The sequence below is a fragment of the Oxyura jamaicensis genome, chromosome Z (genome assembly GCF_011077185.1).
Source record: "Oxyura jamaicensis isolate SHBP4307 breed ruddy duck chromosome Z, BPBGC_Ojam_1.0, whole genome shotgun sequence".
In the NCBI taxonomy this organism is placed as follows: domain Eukaryota; kingdom Metazoa; phylum Chordata; class Aves; order Anseriformes; family Anatidae; genus Oxyura; species Oxyura jamaicensis.
In genome coordinates this window covers 1,973,902-1,986,883 of record NC_048926.1, presented here as the reverse complement: position 1 = coordinate 1,986,883, position 12,982 = coordinate 1,973,902, and the positions used below count along the sequence as shown (strand labels likewise).

At 52.7% G+C, this 12,982-nt stretch overlaps 1 protein-coding gene across 2 annotated transcripts; it reads left to right on the top strand.

Annotated features, from left to right (window-relative positions):
* Window positions 1–309: 309 nt before the first annotated feature.
* MAPK4 (mitogen-activated protein kinase 4) lies at window positions 310–10,520 on the top strand. 2 transcript variants are annotated; one of them, XM_035309441.1, is made up of 6 exons: window positions 310–547; window positions 894–1,462; window positions 5,536–5,680; window positions 7,047–7,208; window positions 7,925–8,126; window positions 9,389–10,520. In XM_035309441.1, the coding sequence occupies exons 1-6, from the start codon at window positions 334–336 to the stop codon at window positions 10,074–10,076; spliced, it is 1,980 nt and encodes a 659-aa protein (XP_035165332.1). In that variant the 5' UTR covers window positions 310–333; the 3' UTR covers window positions 10,077–10,520. The 2 variants fall into 2 exon arrangements, with proteins under 2 accessions (XP_035165332.1, XP_035165333.1); XM_035309442.1 differs by having other exon boundaries at window positions 310–554; window positions 909–1,462.
* Window positions 10,521–12,982: the final 2,462 nt, after the last annotated feature.

Genomic DNA, 12,982 nt, shown 5'->3' with positions numbered 1-12,982 from the left:
TATCAAATGATTCGATCTCTTCTTTTCTTGCAGGAGCAGGGCTGAGAGCTGCTGCGGGACACGCGGGCTGCCCGGCGCCGGGGACGACTCCGGCAGTTCCCATCCTTGCCGGCCCTAAAGATCAGACAAGGAGACGCACGAGGGGAAGGTGCTGGAAACGCAAACGCGGAAACGTCCAGCGCCGAGTGCAGCTGAGAGAGAGTGAGCTTCAGGCCGAAAAACATTTGCTTCCGTCAAGCTCTAGACCTGCCACGGGGGAAAATGGGGTCCGCACGTAGCGAGCGAGGAGCGGCAACGCTTTGCTGACCGCCGAGGAGCGCGGCCAGTGCCTGGATGCGCTTCGCTGGGCGGAGAAGCGCTGTCCAGACCCGCGGGCAGGAGGAAAGCTGTGGGACAGCCGAGGGGCCATGGGGTTGCGCTGGGCTCTGCCCCGCCGCGGGGACATCGGCGCCGGCTGCGTGGCTGGGCGCCTGCCCCGGGACTGAAGCGCCGGGGACGCCGGGCAGCGCGTCTGCCTGCTCCCCCAAGCACCGAGGCTTTGGTGAAGGAAGAGAGGGAAGCGGCTGAAAAATGTAGCACTGCTGCTCTTGGAGTGAGAAGAAAATTGAGCCGTCTGTGTTTCGGTAGAGGTGTCTTCGCGGTGTTCGAACCATCCATGCAGTCTCCTCCACGCCTGGTTTTTTTCACCCGCTCTGAAACGTTTTGCGTGTGTCTTTGTGCTCACGTCTCTCCCCGCTGCGTCCGCGTGTCGTGAAGTCACGGGCTCGCAGCGAGAGCCCCCCCCCCCCCCCCGAGCATCTGCGAGTCGTAATGGCGCGCTTTCTTTCGAAACGTCTCCGTAATCTGGGAGTCCTTCGACTCTCCCGTTTTTTCGAGTGATCGAGAGGAAAAAAGCCAAAAGGGGACGGAGCCCGCGATGGCCGAGAAGTGCGACTGCATCGCCAGCGTGTACGGCTACGACCTGGGCTGCCGCTTCGTCAACTTCCGTCCCTTGGGCTTTGGGGCCAACGGGCTGGTGCTGTCGGCCCTCGACAGCAAGAGCTGCCGCAAAGTGGCGGTGAAGAAGATCACCATCAGCGACGCGCGCAGCATGAAGCACGCCTTCCGGGAGATCAAGATCATCCGCAGGCTGGAGCACGACAACATCGTCAGGGTGTACGAGGTGCTGGGGCCCAAGGGGACCAACCTGCGCGGGGACTTCTTCAAGTTCAACGTGGTGTACATCGTCCAGGAGTACATGGAGACGGACCTGGCTCGCCTGCTGGAGCAGGGGAAGCTCGCCGAAGAGCACGCCAAGCTCTTCATGTACCAGCTGCTCCGGGGGCTCAAGTACATCCACTCGGCCAACGTGCTCCACCGAGACCTCAAGCCGGCCAATATTTTCATCAGCACGGAGGACCTGGTGCTGAAGATCGGTGATTTCGGGCTCGCCAGGATCGTGGATCAGCATTACTCCCATAAGGTAGGCGTTGAGAAATCCCCCCCCTTTCCGTTCCAATGAGTTTCTGGTTTGATGTCCTGCTGCTTGCCTTCCTCCTTCTGCTTCTTTTGTAAAACATGAGCTGCCTTCCAAGCGGCTCCAAGTGCTTGGTTTTGGTCCTTAGCAGCGCGTTTCTCTTTTCCTGAGGTCAACTCGAGTTGAATCCGTGTAAGAAATGGTTTTCTTATCATTTATTTAAAGCGCTCCTCATGCGTTGGCCGGAATTCAAGGCCTGTCCATCTCCTAATAGCAGCAAACCAGCGAGGAGATGCTCGCCAACCGCCGTCAACGCGTACTTGAATTCGAGCAGCGCGTGCCAAAGAGCAGGAATTGAGCGGGATCAGCCAACGTTTTTTAGCAAATGAGCCAACAGCTCCGCTCCTGCGTGCGATTCGGGATTGTGTCCCGCTCCTGCTCAGCTCCTTCCTACCTGCCCGGAGGGGAGGGATGTGCGCGGGGCAGATGGCGCCCGGTGTTTGGGGATTTCATCAGGCAGGGGCCAGGAGAGAGGGCCTTGTGCCCTGAATTTTGGTGGTGCTAGCCCAGACAGAGGTGCCCAAAAGCAAATAAAATCCTGCTCCCAGCTCCACGGGTAAGTAACTCCTGGGCAGATCCAGTAGACCCAAGCCTCCGTCTGAAAGGTTGGAGCTCTTCTGACCCCGCGCTTCTCCAATCCCAAACCCCGGCAACCGTCCTGCGAAGTGTTAAGCTGGCAAATAATAAACCCAGCGGGTTGCGACCGGGCTTCTAAACAGCCTAAACAGCCACCTAAATAATAGTCCTTCCCTGGCACTGTGGCTTGTTTATGCGACGGCCGATTAATTAGGATAATTGGGTAGGACGGGGAGAGCTCTCCAGCTCTGGAAGGTGCGCTGGGATTAGTGGCATGGAGCAGCCTCGTCTGCAGGACCGATGGGGCAGGAAGAATGGGAGAAGGGGGAGAAAGCAAAATAGGCTTTAAAAAATTGGGATAAAAGCCAATAAATGTCGAGAGTGACTTTAAAACTGACGGATATTTCAGAGGAGAGAATCGGCCCTGGGTTTGCCTTGGGTGCGGCGCCTGGGGTGGCACGGGACCCTCTCCTCCTTGCCTACTTGCAGCTTTGTACAGCTTCCATTTGCACAAATTCCACGCTAGGCAGGGTGCAGCACCCTTTTTAGGGGGAGATCTCATAGTAAAGGATTTCCAGAACACCTTTAAACCTTAGAAGTCCTCCCTTTGGGCTGCCATAGCTCCCAGCTCGCCCGGCGAAACGCCGAAGCCCCCCGGCGGACGGATCACCGCGAGGAGATCTCTGCTGGAGGATCCCTGCTCCCCTTCCTCCGGTTTTCCCTTTCCTCTGCTGAAGCTCAGCTTAGCCCAGGTTCGTCAGATAAACGCGTTCTGTGACCCAAAAAGGATGAGAATGCATGTCACATTTTCAGAGCCAACAACAGTGACATTTTTATTACGCTTAGCTCTCTGCCAGGAGCGCTGCTCCTTGCAAACCAGGCTCGTTTTCCAGCCTCTCCTAGAGCTCTCCTAACTGCCTTTTAAAAATAAATTTAAAAGAATAAAAACACTCCGAAGAGGAACCAGCCTGCTGTTGCATCAGGATTATCCTGACGGCCTTTATTTGTTTCTCTTTTGAGCCCTCCTCCCCTTCGGGAACCGTTCCAGCTCCGCCAGCAGTCGGAGGCAGAAATCGCATCCTCGAGGGAAGGACCTACGAGCTGGTTGCTTCCCAGTTCCCAGTCTGGGGGCACCTGGTACTCACCCTCGCAGCTTTTTGGGTGCAGAAAGCTGGGTTTTGGCGTGCGGCACGCTTGGCTGCTCAGGAGAGGTGCTGAGGGCTGAGCCAGATCCTGAATCTCGGTGTTCCTCCAGAAGGGGCGAGCCCTCGGTCTCTCCTGCCTTCGTTTTTCTTCACTTTTCAATTTCCTTCCTATGATATTTGGTAGAACGTGACGCTAATCCTATCCGCAACAGGTTTATCCTTTTTTCTAGGTTTTATAGGAACAGAAGCAGCAAAATATCGTGAGCCTATGGAGAACAGAGAGCCTGATTGCCCCGAATGCCATCCCCGAGGTTTATTTGCTTAGGATTTTCCAACAAATAACCCGGGTCCCCATTGTTGTCAACAACTGCAGGAGCTGAACAGCGGCAGTCTGATCTGATAACGCCTCGGGGTCTTGGTGCCGGTTCCGAATTCTGCAGCATTAGCAAGAATATCACGGCGTTAAACGAGCCAGCGGGCGTTAAATGAGCCAGCGGCGTAAATTCTTGGCTAATCGCTCTCCCTTACGACTTAGCTTAAGATGACAAAAATGAGAACGTTCCCTTTAAAGCAAACCCTCTTGATTCAAAGCCTGACAACTTGCGCATTTGGAAACCTCAATAAAAGTCTGCCTTGGGTGGAAGCGAGGCGTTATAAACCCCCTTATCCTCCGTGGCAGCGAAGCGCTCTTGCATTTGCACTGAAAATAGTTCAGACCGTGTGGATTAGGGTGGAGTTTTTGATTATATTTTGGTAGGAACTCTTGCTCCCGTTGCCTTTTGACCCTCTCCGGTGGTTTCACGGCGTTTAAGTGCAATTCAGCTTGGTCGCTGCTTCTTCTGCTGATTATTCTGGTGCGTTTCAGTCCACGTTATTACGCCTATATGTTATATTTAACATATTTAACGCCGTGTCGAAACGTTCCAACGTCACCCTGATGAAATTACGTTTGATGTTCGACCTCGGCACGGCACCCGGGCCAGCCCATGCAGCCTCATTGATGCCCCTCCTCGTTTTTCCAGCCTTGTGGATGGATCTCCTCTTTTATAAACGTTTTCCTGAGCCGCAGGAGCGCACGGTGCCTGGGGACAAATCCTTCCCTGGGTATTTTTCAGGACTACCTCTGGGCACGTGCCTCCCAGCTGACTTGGTGCATTTATTCATTTACATTCCTTTATCCGTACGGCGTTGCTTGCCCCCGGACCCGTCACCTTCCCAGCCCCCGCCTGCCAAACACGGAGCAAGTATGAAATTGTCTTCCAAATGAATTTTGTAATTGATTGTAGAGGGAGCGCGGGCAAGGCTGGAATAAATTACGGAACCGGGGAGATGCGATTAGATTACAAGAGGCGATCTTCAAGGCAGAGAACGGGATTTAATCTAAGGGACTCTGCTCTCTGCCAGTGGCACGGGATTAAATGCTTCCCCTCGGTTTCAGCCGGAGATGCTGAGCTCTTGGCGCTTGAATTAAAGCTCTGGGCTGCCTTCAGGATCCAGAGGGCTGCGGTCCAAGCGGTCAGCGGTTGGCCGTACGGTGTTGCCCAGAGCATCGCCTTTAAAACCCATCCTGGGAGAGGGCCCGGGTTCCCAAGGCAAATGTCAGCGCAGTCCTAAATCCGCTGGCCCAGCAGCTCCGGGGGTCTGCGGGGCATGGCCTCTCGTGCCACAGATAACGAGGATTTGATCTGCCACAATTAATTAGGAACCATCAGCCGTTCAGCAGCTTCGGCGTTAAGTCGAGCTGCAGCTTTGCTCGCACTTGCAAGGTAACGGCGGGTGTTCCTACACAAATTTTCCTAACAAGGAAAGGGGAGGAGGCCGCTGGGGCTGCTTCGGTGCCCCCGTGCAATTCCCTGCATCCATCCCCAGACCTTGGTAAGGGCTCGATGCAGCGTTTGGCATTTCTTCGTGTCGATAAGCAACACCTCTGGCACAGATCCGGGCTGAAACCATCAGTTTCAGGCAATTTGCTGCAAGCTGGCTGGGTTTGGGCGCTGTGTGCTCAGTGCCTCGGTCGTCCAGCGGTCGTGTTTTCGCACCCAGCCCGCCAGGTCGTTCCTGATTTTCTTCCTTCGCTTAGAAACAACGTCGCCTTCTTTGAAGAAGGCCTCATTTCGAGGTGACGTCTGGAAATGCAGGCACCGGGCTTACGCGCGCCGAGCTGCCCAAGGCTCCCTTCGCGTGCTGCAGGGTTCCAGTGGGGTTAAGCGCTCAGAAATCGCCAAACCTCCAAAATATCTCAAATCATTGAACGGAGATGCGTACACGTCGCTTTCACCGATGTCTCTGCTCTTCCAGGGTTACCTTTCGGAAGGCTTGGTAACCAAGTGGTACCGCTCGCCTCGCCTCCTCCTCTCGCCGAACAACTACACCAAAGCCATCGACATGTGGGCGGCCGGCTGCATCCTGGCGGAGATGCTGACGGGAAGGATGCTCTTCGCTGGTAGGTTCCCATCGATGTATTTATTTTCTTCCCTTCTCCTTGCTCGTTACCCAGTGCAAAGGCTTTGGAGTGCGGCAGGGTGAATTCCCCCATCTTTGCCAGCAATCGTTGTGAAATCCGTGGTAAAAAGAAATAAATGAATTAGTCTCAAATCCACCTTTAATATGAAATATCCGTGCTTAATTGTATTTGCTGTGAGCAAATCCCAAGCTGCGGAGATAAGGATGCGTCCTAGAACGTTGTGCCTTTGCTGCCACCTGGGCTCATCCCGTTAATGCCCCGTTAACGAGCAAATCTTTATTCAACGGAGTTCCGAAAACGCCGCTGTAGGGAGCGAAGCCGTGGTGCTGAGCCTGGTGCCAAGCTGGGTGCGGGGTCACTCGTTTGGGAATGAAGCAGCCACTCAAAAAGCAGAGCTGGTAGCTCCCACAAAGTCGCAGACCTCCACTGATGGCTTTTATGCTGGAGGAAATGTTCGTTGTGCGTGCGTCAGCCACACAGCTTACATTATAGCTCCCTCCGGTGATCTGCTGCCGCTCATCGCAAAGCGTCGCCAGTGGAGGAAGGAGAAAATAGAAAGCCCTCTCGTTGCGTAATGACAACACGGGGTGTGGTAATGACCCGTGCTGGCTTGGGGACACGTTCATTGCCACGTCCTGGCAGAGTTGGGGTGAAAATAGCTGTAAATGCATTGAACTGGACCTTGGTGGAGTGACAAAGCCACGATGGATGGAGACCCTTTCCCTAACCTTGACCGTTGGACCTTTCATTGCCCATGGGGTGTGTTTGGAACCCTTTGGAGACCCACGGAAAGCTCTTATTTGGGGACAGAATGGCTAGTCCTGGCTCTTACTGGCTAGTCCTGGCTCTTACTGGCTAGTCCTGGCTCTTAATGGCTAGTCCTGGCTCTAACAACAGAATATTTATAACCGGCGTTTCCAGTAGACAGAAAGTCGATAGCACGACTCGGTATTTATATTTTAAGCCAGGCAGCTTCTCGGTACACGTAAGAAGCTGGAAATCATCGGCAGAGCTCTCAGTCAAATTCAATAGCGCGCTGAAGAATAGGATCAGCGTTCATTAATTAGGCGGTTGGCTCTGCAACGCTCCCCGGATGCGTCGTTCCTCTCTTACGGGAGCCAGCCCTGCACCGGGGCTTAGGAATAGGGGGGTAAATCCATCCTCAAGGAAAAGGATTGAAACCCCAGATGATTTTAAGTCTGCAAAAAGACTCGTGTAGGTGCAGTCATCGCAGCCAAAAAGTTCTCTGCCTGTTTTCTCCGGGATTTTGGGAGCTGCCCGGGTAAGCTGAGGCTGGCTGGGCCGTGTGCGCGTCTCAGCTCCCTGCCTTTCTCTGCCCACTCAGGGGGTCACGAGCTGGAGCAGATGCAGCTGATTCTGGAGACGATCCCCGTCATCCACGAGGAAGACAAGGAGGAGCTGCTCAAGGTGATGCCCAGCTTCATCAACAGCACCTGGGAAGTGAGGAAGCCGCTGCGCAAGCTGCTCCCCGAGGTGGACAGCGAAGGTACCGTGGCGCGCGCCGCTTTGGCAGTGCCTTCTCCTCGGGCTCAATCTACGCGATGAAATGATTTGGTGGGAAACAACGTGATATTGGTTAATATTTAAGCACTGAGGCAACAGGTATGGCCCTTCCTTTGTGCTGAGTGATTTCGCTCCTAAAGCTTCTTTGGCACAAAGATTCAGTCCAATTCCTACGATTGCGATCTTCACGGGGACGTTTCTGAAGGTACAGCGCAAAAAATATTTGTAGTTACCTTAACTGGACTTGAAGGGGCTCTTCCATGCACCAAGACCTAAATGAATAGGAAATGCATCTTTAATGGCAGGATTTGATCTTTTTCACGTAGCCTCATCAAAAAATCCCCACAAACTTGTATTTAGGTTTAATTCCAGTCGCTTGAGTTGCACGAAATTTCTGCTTTCATCAGCGTAGAGACCTTGCTCTCTACGGTCTTTCTGAAATAATTTTAGACGCTCCGAATTTCCGAAATATTAACGTGCAAAATAATTTAACAGCGTTTGCCATGCCAGGGACTTAGTCACGTAGCCCTGAAGCAGGCAGGACAAATGTGCCCGTGTTAGACTTCCGACAGGACTTGACCTTTAATTCCTTCCTTCCCTCGAGCGGATTTGGTGTGGGGGATTCACGAAGCCGTTCCTGGAAAGACAGCCAGCAGTGCTTTTGAGGAATGAGTGAGTTTGTTTCTCTGTGACTTGCAGCCATCGATTTCCTGGAGAAAATACTGACATTTAACCCCATGGATCGCTTAACGGCCGAGATGGGGCTGCAGCATCCCTACATGAGCCCCTATTCCTGCCCTGAGGACGAACCGGTGTCTCAGCATCCGTTCCGGATTGAGGATGAGATCGATGATATTTTACTGATGGAAGCCAACCAGAGCCAGATGTCTAACTGGGACAGGTACGGTGCCCGGTGCTTGTCTGGAGACCAGATATTCACTGGGATTTTTTAGTCAAAACTTGACCGGTGAGTCTCCGAGCATTGATTTGGTTCAGTAATACGGGCCCTGGACCCACAAAGGGTACTTGTTTTGCATTTTTTATGCCATATCGTAATTCTAACTCGAGCTGGCACCTAGCTGAAGTCAACAAGAGTTTTGTCATTGATGTCTGTAGGGAGGAGGTGCTGAATCTGCATCTTCAGGTTAATGAGAATCTTCCTGCTCTCGGTTTTATTAACAGCATACATCGTTGTCATTTGAATTACGTCTATTTAAATGACACCGGGGTTCTTCCCTCTATCCTCTGTCCCTGTAATACCCGCTATAAAACCACCTTGCACCTTTCGGGGACAAGATTTTGAACGCAATTTTATCACTTCTCAAGGTGCGTAAGCCCTGGAGTCCACATCGATGGGGTCTGTTCAAACCAGACATATTTGGATTGTGTTTTAAATGGTTTGCTGACAGCCGCACGTGAAGGTTAGAGCAGGCCAAAGACTTGAACCGAGGTCTGTCCTGTCCTAGACGCATACCCCAGTTAAAAAGCCCCTTCCCGGTACCGGTGCAGCTAGCACAAACCGAGTAGCCGAGAATTATCGACGTTTGCCTTCCCGTAGAGCTCCTTCCAGCTGAGCAGGATGTGCTGCTGCTCTCTGCGTGGCAATTAAATCTCCAGGCCTTGCTAATCCACAAAATTTCGCCGGCACCGAAGCAGTAATCTAAAGAAATCCCTCGCGTTCCTTCCGATTAATCTCTTTTCCTGCGTGAACAAGTATCAGGGTAGCAGCTGGGGAGGACAGCCAGGTGAATTAAAAAAAAAGAGGAAGCCTGGCAGCGCTCCTCAGCGTGTCTTCAGTGTGTCCGCACATTGCCCTGACGCCTGCCAGCCAGAGGCACCAGAGCAGTTGCTCGGGGTCACCTTGTCGCCCGCGTGCCTCCTTGCTTTTGGGTTTCCCGGTGTGACACAGCAAGCTGTGACCCGGGCTTCGTCCTCCCACCCCGCTGGGGACGTTCTGCAGCTCGAGCCACGTGTTTTAGGACCAGAACGGAGGGATAATGAGCAGCTGAACGAAGGGGCAGCTTGGTTCTGAGAATATTCCCACTTCTGGGCCTGTCCACGCAGGCTCAGACTCCTGATAAATTGCTTGGCCGTCCTTTTTTAGCACACAAGAAGGTCTCTGATATTAATAAGACCCCTCTAACAGCAGCGTGTCTTTGCCAGGTACCACGTCAGCCTCTCCTCCGATTTGGACTGGAGGCACGATAAATACCACGACATGGACGAGGTTCAGCGGGACCCGCGGGCAGGGTCGGAATCCATCGCTGAGGAAGCACAAGTCGACCCGCGGAAATATTCCCAGAGCAGCTCGGAGAGGTTCCTGGAGCTATCTCACTCCTCGATGGACCGCGTATTTGACGCCGAGTGCGGGAAATCCTGCGATTACAAAGTGGGGTCGCCTTCTTACCTGGACAAATTGCTGTGGAGGGACAATAAGCCCCACCACTACTCGGAGCCCAAGCTGATTTTAGATTTGTCCCACTGGAAAAGAGCAACCATAGCACCCGAAACGGAGCTGTCTCTGGAAGAAGAACCATCCAACCTCTTCCTGGAGATAGCTCAGTGGGTGAAGAGCACGCAGGTGGGTCTCGAGTGTCCCGGTACTCTTCCGGAGATTCAGGAGCGGAGCCTGCCATCTCCTCCTCACCACCTCCGCCAGGAATCCAAGGAGGTGAGTACCGAAACAGACCCCGAGTTTAACTTGGACGTCTTCATCTCCAGGGCGCTGAAACTTTGCACAAAACCCGAGGATCTTCCAGACAACAAGCTCAATGACATCAACGGGGCCTGTATATCCGAGCACCCCAGTGAGATTGTACAAACAGAGGTGTACCAGAAAGAGCGATGGTGAGGAACCCCAGCCTGGAAAACCCCGCTGTAGCTCCCCGTTCCTCTCTGGTAGCGTGGCCGTTGCCCCGGGCTGAGCGGCTTCCGTCTGTCACTGAGCATCCCTTTTTTATGCTGTTCCGAATGCCTTTTTTCTGAAAAGGCAAGCACAAACCACGTGCCCCTTTTGATGCCTTAGAAATGCATTGAAGGGAATCAAGAGGTGTGAACGTTGAGTTTCTTCCACTGCCTTAACAAGCTTGCCTTGCAATCTCTGGGACCTGTTTGAAACTTAAATGTACGGCGGAGAGATGCCGGTACATGCTAAGTTTGCAAACAGAGGTCAAATCAACTTCTTCTCCTTTCTTTTTCCATAGCATCTTAAAATGACGAGGACAAAATCAGCATTTTATTAGGGTCAGATCCTCCCCTGGTTCCAAACATGCCAAACTTTGAGCCCCTCCGAGGCCCCCGTGTGAGTACAGTCGGTGTGGAGAGGGGCGTGATGCCAGGGAGTACCCGTGGTCGGTCAGCGGAGAGGCCGCGAGGGTGCAGCTAGAGGTAGAGTTTGGCCAGCAGGCAGAAAATAACTCCTCGAGAATGTCGATGGTGAAAGAATTTGACCGCTTGGGATTTTTTTTTTCTTTTCCTGATTGGAAGATGATTATTTTTTGTTTCTGAGCACATTCTCCTCGTTTGGTTTTTCCACACGCACGTTTTTCCTTTCTGTTGTACCGGGTGGTTCTGAACTCTTTCGGAGACGCCACCCGACGGATTCCATGCAACAACCTGGTGCTGTGAGTCCCGTCTCAGGCAGCTGCCCAGCCGACCATGCACGTTCTGGCAGCGAGGGCTGGACAGGAGCAGAGAGGTGGCGACGGGCGTCACCTGTACAGACTCAGCAAGGGCACTTAACCTTTGCCAAAAAAAGAAAAAAAGGCATGAAAGTTGTTCCACTACTTACCTTCTGACAAAGCAGCTGTGAAGCAAATAATACTTAGGATTTGTGCATCGCTTTACGCAGTTAGAGCACCGAGTGTCATAAATATCATCATGCCTTTGCCCGACAGAAACGTGTGCTTGTTGGCTCACATCTGAAACAAACTGGCGGGAACCTCAGGTGGGTTAAACGGTCGCTTAGCCAAGCGAGCTGGATGCTTTTTGTGCTACCCGTGAGGGAGGAAGGTCTCCGTACTTGGCTTCCCGCGGCATCAGTTTCCAAACTGGCCAAGGTCACGTATAAAAAAATCACTCACATTTCTCCAAGGCACTTTGCTGTCAGCTTCTCTGGAACACGCCGGTGTCAGCAGGCAAACAAGCGCGGGTTGTAAATAGACGTGAACGCAAACTGATCTACTGTAACTTCTGTTCTCATCCACACTTAACGAGCACCTTAATAACAAATCAGCTAACGAGAGTTTGTATATGGAAGAAATGTTCTATACTTATATTTGACCAAACTCGGCAGTTTTTTTTTTTTAAATCAGAAACCTGTAAATAGCGTTGTAGAAGCCAGTCTCCATTTGCGCTGCCATCGGGGCACTGTGCTCCCCGGCACGGTGGCTCTACATTTGTAAAAGAGAAACGACTGTACCTAGTAACTGCAAGGTCTGTATTTAACTAGTGTTCCCGTACGAATTATTTCTACCCTTTTAACAAGCGAACTACTAAATGCTCTGAGACGTGAAGAAAACTCGGGCAAGACTTGGGGGGAAGGACTAACAGCAGCGCTTACTGTGTTAACCCTGGTTGCTGTTCCTGGGGGGATTTAGGGGCAGGTTTAGCTGTAGGAGAGCTTGTGCTAGGCTTTGAAAAGCCAGGAAGCTTGTTCTTATCGTGAAACCCTCTCCTTACGCTGTCTGGAAATGCTGCTGCTCCAGCAAAACGGTAGCACGGGTGAGATGGGCTGGAAGTCCTGGGGCGGGAGGCAAAGCGACGGGATTCCAGTCTTCGGAGGTCCCCCATGGGGGTTCAGGCTGCTGCCCTGAAAGAGGAAACGAGGGAGAGGCAGTGGGCTCAGTTTGCAGTGCGTGACATGATTTATATACCTCAACTAAAGCTCAGCACTTTCACTGGTGGGGGGCAGCTCCGGGATGAAGGAGCGGCCCCTGCCCGCGCCAGCCGCCTGTGCCCACCCCGCCGGGAGCACCCAGCCCCTCGCGGGTGATGCACAGCGCTGCAGCCACAGATGTCAGCCCCAAACCAGAGGTCGGCGGAGTTTAGGCCTACCGGACAAGGTCAGCGATGCTTAAAACTCTCTACTGGTGGGTTCAGCAGATGCTCGCTGATGCACCGGCCCGTGAAATCCCCAGGGATCAAACCACGTCAGTATTTTGTCCCCGTGGGCATCCGTCGGCAGCCCTCCGAAAAGAGAAGCCATGTTCCACGTGGGTTGTTGCATTCGGGCCGAATGCCTCCACCAGAAGTGCGTGGGACTCTTATTTATTATGGCCGTGAAAGGAACAGGTTTGAAAATTGTCTTCTGAGGAGCCATTATTTAATGTCCCAAAACGTCGGCGTCACGTGCCGGGAAGGGGGGAGGACGGGGGTGGCGTTAATTTGTTCCTTGAGTGTGCTCAGCCGATCACAAGCCAGATTTGTTTCTCATCTACGACAATAAAAATTTAAGGCCTGAGCCTTCCCTGCTTGCTGTAGCGCCCTTATTTTGCTTGCTGTGAGATCTGCACCGCAGAGGGGGTCGGGAGCCTCCTGGACACAAACCCTGGCACCTTGGGGAGTGAATTTCAACAAATATGGTGGTTTCTGCAAAAAAAAAATAAAATAATTTTTGCAACTGTTTGAATGAGGGACCCGAGAACAAAACCCCAGCGTAATGTCCATGGATGTGGCAAATGGAGCCACCAGAGTGCTGCTGATCATTTCTCTCCATTTTAATCCAAGGCAAATACGTCCTTGAGCAATTTCGTGCCA

Coding starts and splice junctions, on each gene's coding strand:
- MAPK4 (XM_035309441.1), top strand. CDS start 334: ATGCGCTTCGCTGGGCGGAGAAGCGCTGTCCAGACCCGCGGGCAGGAG. Junction 548..893: donor GCACCGAGGCTTTGGTGAAG/GAAGAGAGGGAA, acceptor GAGAGGAAAAAA/GCCAAAAGGGGACGGAGCCC. Junction 5,681..7,046: donor GGGAAGGATGCTCTTCGCTG/GTAGGTTCCCAT, acceptor CTGCCCACTCAG/GGGGTCACGAGCTGGAGCAG.